Genomic DNA, 3,280 nt, shown 5'->3' on the forward strand with positions numbered 1-3,280 from the left:
ACCACACCCCCGTCCCGGCCCTCCTCTCTTCTGCCCGCCGGTCCGTCCTCCCGGCCGTGGCTAGAACCGACCAAAAGGCGACAGAGACCCCCGAGAAGGGCGCAGGGGAGGCTGCGGCACCGCGGCACAGACGGACACCCCGGGAGGCTCTCGCGGCCCCGCCCCCCACGCGCACGGGGACCCCGCCCACCCGGCCACAGGCCAGCGCCCACCAGGTGGCGGCAAAGACGCACCGCGCCTCGGGTGCAGGACGACGCGGGGCGTCCTAGGAGACCAGCCGGTGGGGGAATGTCTGGGGAGGAGGGAGGTCCTTTATTTTATATTTTTATTTGTTAAAAAAGGAAAGGAAAGATAAAGAAGGAGAAGGAGAGAGAGCGAGAGCCGGATGCGCAGGTGCATGCAGAGGGACGTGGGAAGGTCTGGCGGGGAGAAGGAAGCCTAGACTGCGCACGCGCGTCCTGGCCACCGCCTCGCCTCGGCAGCCTGTGGCCTGGCAGCGGAGGGAGGAGCGCCTGGGACCGGACTCTGCCCGGGAGCTTGAGGTCTCGCTCAGCTGCGCGGAGGGGCGTTGGAACCGGCCACCCCGCGCGGCTCAGTCGGAGCCAAGATGCCGGTAAGAAGCCGAATCCTCGCCCCGCCCCGTCCGGCGGCCCCGGCCGTTGCCATGGAGCCACCGAGCGGGGAGGGCCTTCCCAGGGAGGGGCGGCCAAGGTCCTTGCCAAGCCCCGGCCCCTGCCCAGGCCCCGGCCCCTGCCCCTGCCCAGGCCTGGGCCTCGGAGGCGGCTTTCTCCGGGGACCCCTCTGGGAGGGCCGGGAGAGACCCGGCCCCAGCGGCATCTTCCTCAAGAACGTCCTCCGGGAAGGATGGGAGAGGGCCGGGCGGGGCGGCGGCGGTTGCTGCCGCAGCAGCCGCTTCCTTGGGGGGCTCCTCCGGGAAGGACGAAAGAGCCCCATCCCCAGGTCCAGCTGCAGCTTCCATCGTAGATGGGACAGGCCCAGCCCAGCCCAGGTGCCTCCTCAGGGTAGGGCGAACCCAGCCCGGCTTTCTTGAGGAAGGGAGGTTCGGTTGGGCTCGCAACCTGGAGTAGGGCCGGCTCTGGCCTCGGCCTCTTTGTCGTCCCGCCCCAAGGTTTCCCATCCAGTCCTCCTGCCCTTAGGGATGCTGGAGATGACCCTGGTCACCCCCGGGTGGTGGTGCCGGGCTGGGCTGGGCGGAGGGGGGCGGGGAGGAACCCGGCCCAGCCCTCCATTAGGGAAGGGCCTGGACGTTCCCAGAATCTCGAGGTCAAAGCCACTTTCTGCTGCCGTCTGACTTTAAGAACCAGTGTACCTTCTTTGAGGATTTCATTGTATTATGTGGAGTAAGATGATCCAGATGCTGCCATGGCCCCAAATTACTTAAGTCCCCGTTCCCTTTAAGATTGTTATTGCTCCTTTATCTAAGGAACTGTAGTTATTATTGTTCTTTAACTTCCAATCAGTTATTTGCTAAAAGAGTATGTCATAGAATGGTACTGTTTAAATTTCCTATGATTTTCGTCTCATAGATCACTAGTTGGGAAGTCCACTCCTCTCATTTTACTGATGAGGAAGCTAGAGGTGTAGTGATTTGTCTAAGATCACACAGCTCGTCAGTGGCATAACTAGGGTTAAAACTCTGGTAGCTTGCAGGATTCTTTTCATTGTACCTTCTGCAACTTGGTATTTCACAACATAGTAAAAGTGTTCAGTTTAGGATAGATGCTGCATCAGCTTTAATCATATATAGCTTGATTCAGCTGGAGGAATGAAATTCTGCTCACTGCAGGCTCTTGATTCCTAAAAATTCAGTAACCAAGAATTTTAGTGTAGTCCTAATTGAGAAACTGTATATCAAGCACTTTGAAGACATTAATGCTCTATTTTAATGTGAACAATTATTGTTTTTCCTTAATTTTAAGAGTACTCTTGGTTTTTCCTGAAATAGAACATTTACAATTTTCTAGGAGGGGGGGGCCACGAAAATGACTTATGGATATTGTATAATATGGAATAACTCTTCTGCTTTATATGCATGGCATGAGAAAAAACCTGAATTCTTAATAAGGGGTTAATAAGTGGAGGAAACTAAGGAATCTAATTCCACATGCTTTTTGAAATTTGCAGTATTTGCTGTGGGAGAAGGTGGAGGAAGCAAGATGCATTAGAGCATTGAGCTTGTAGAACAAAACTTGGAGTCGCAGAATCTTAATTCAGTGACTGTCTCTATCATTTACCTGTATGACCTTGGACAAGTTATTTGATTTCTCTGGGCCTCTGTTTTCTCATCTGTAAAATGAGAGAATTGAACTAGATGGCCTGTAAGGTCCCAACTACAGTCAGTTCTCACTTAATATAAATAGACCCTTCCTCAGACCTCCCTATACTTTCCTGGAGACCCATGTAGCCCCTCTGTCTCTTCAGCCACAGCAGCCAGAGGTGCTTCAGTGCCTGAGGCCTAGTAGCCCAGAGACTGAATCAAGGATCCCTGACACCTTGGCCTGGCAGCAAGCTGCTGTAACTTGCCTGTAGGAAACCTGGGCCACTGTGGAGTTTTGGCCTGGGAGTGGAATTTGCATAATGTGAAACTAAATGGAGAACTATCTGGGATGATCCAGTGGTTTTAGGGAAGCATGATTTAATGAATGGAGAGCTGATTTTTTTGGTCTTATTTTGGTTATTAGATCAATAAATCAGAGAAGCCTGAAAGCTGCGACAATGTCAGAGTTGTTGTTCGATGTCAACCCTTCAATGAAAGAGAAAAAGCAATGTGCTACATATTGTTTGTTACTGTGGATGAGATGAGAGGAACTATTGCAGTGCAGAATCAGGAAGATATATTTTGTATTTACTTTTATATGTGCATGTATAACAGATATCACACACACTAGTGTAGGGTATGGGACAAGGTTGATGACCCAGTAAAGGAGACTGATGACAAGAAGAAGCAATGTATCTTTCCAAGACTAGAACAGAAAAGTAGAGAACAGGCAGTGATGTAGAGGTTTAGAAATGGGGAGGAGCTTAGATGTGTGAACTTCATCTTTTCAAGGAGTAGGAAGAGAAGTTCTCATTTGGAGTGGCAAGTGCAGATTTGGAGACTTGTGGAAAGAGTAGAAGGTTTGAGATTTCTGCTGATAGGAGTGTGAGAGGAATTTTATTCAGAGATGAATAAAGAAAATTTTGTAGTAGAACTTCTGAGAGTATGTATATATATATGTGTATATATATATATATATATATATATATATATATATATATA

The 3,280-nt window shown here is 50.6% G+C and overlaps 1 protein-coding gene across 3 annotated transcripts in view; it reads left to right on the forward strand.

The window, feature by feature from the left end:
* Positions 1–222: 222 nt before the first annotated feature.
* The window catches only part of KIF3A (kinesin family member 3A), a 75,681-nt gene continuing 72,623 nt past the window's right edge, over positions 223–3,280 (forward strand). For 2 of the 3 annotated variants that reach the window (XM_069103858.1, XM_069103856.1), the window contains exon 1: positions 661–1,009. In XM_069103858.1, coding sequence (XP_068959959.1) covers positions 665–1,009 — 345 coding nt within the window. In that variant the 5' untranslated portion in view covers positions 661–664. Of the gene's footprint in view, positions 614–660; positions 1,010–3,280 lie in introns of those variants that run through there. The other variant, XM_069103857.1, reaches the window with a different exon arrangement.

Source organism: Petaurus breviceps, unplaced genomic scaffold (genome assembly GCF_028583685.1).
Source record: "Petaurus breviceps papuanus isolate PSGF00001 unplaced genomic scaffold, PetGlider_PUasm1.0 64, whole genome shotgun sequence".
Classification (NCBI taxonomy): Eukaryota; Metazoa; Chordata; class Mammalia; order Diprotodontia; family Petauridae; genus Petaurus; species Petaurus breviceps.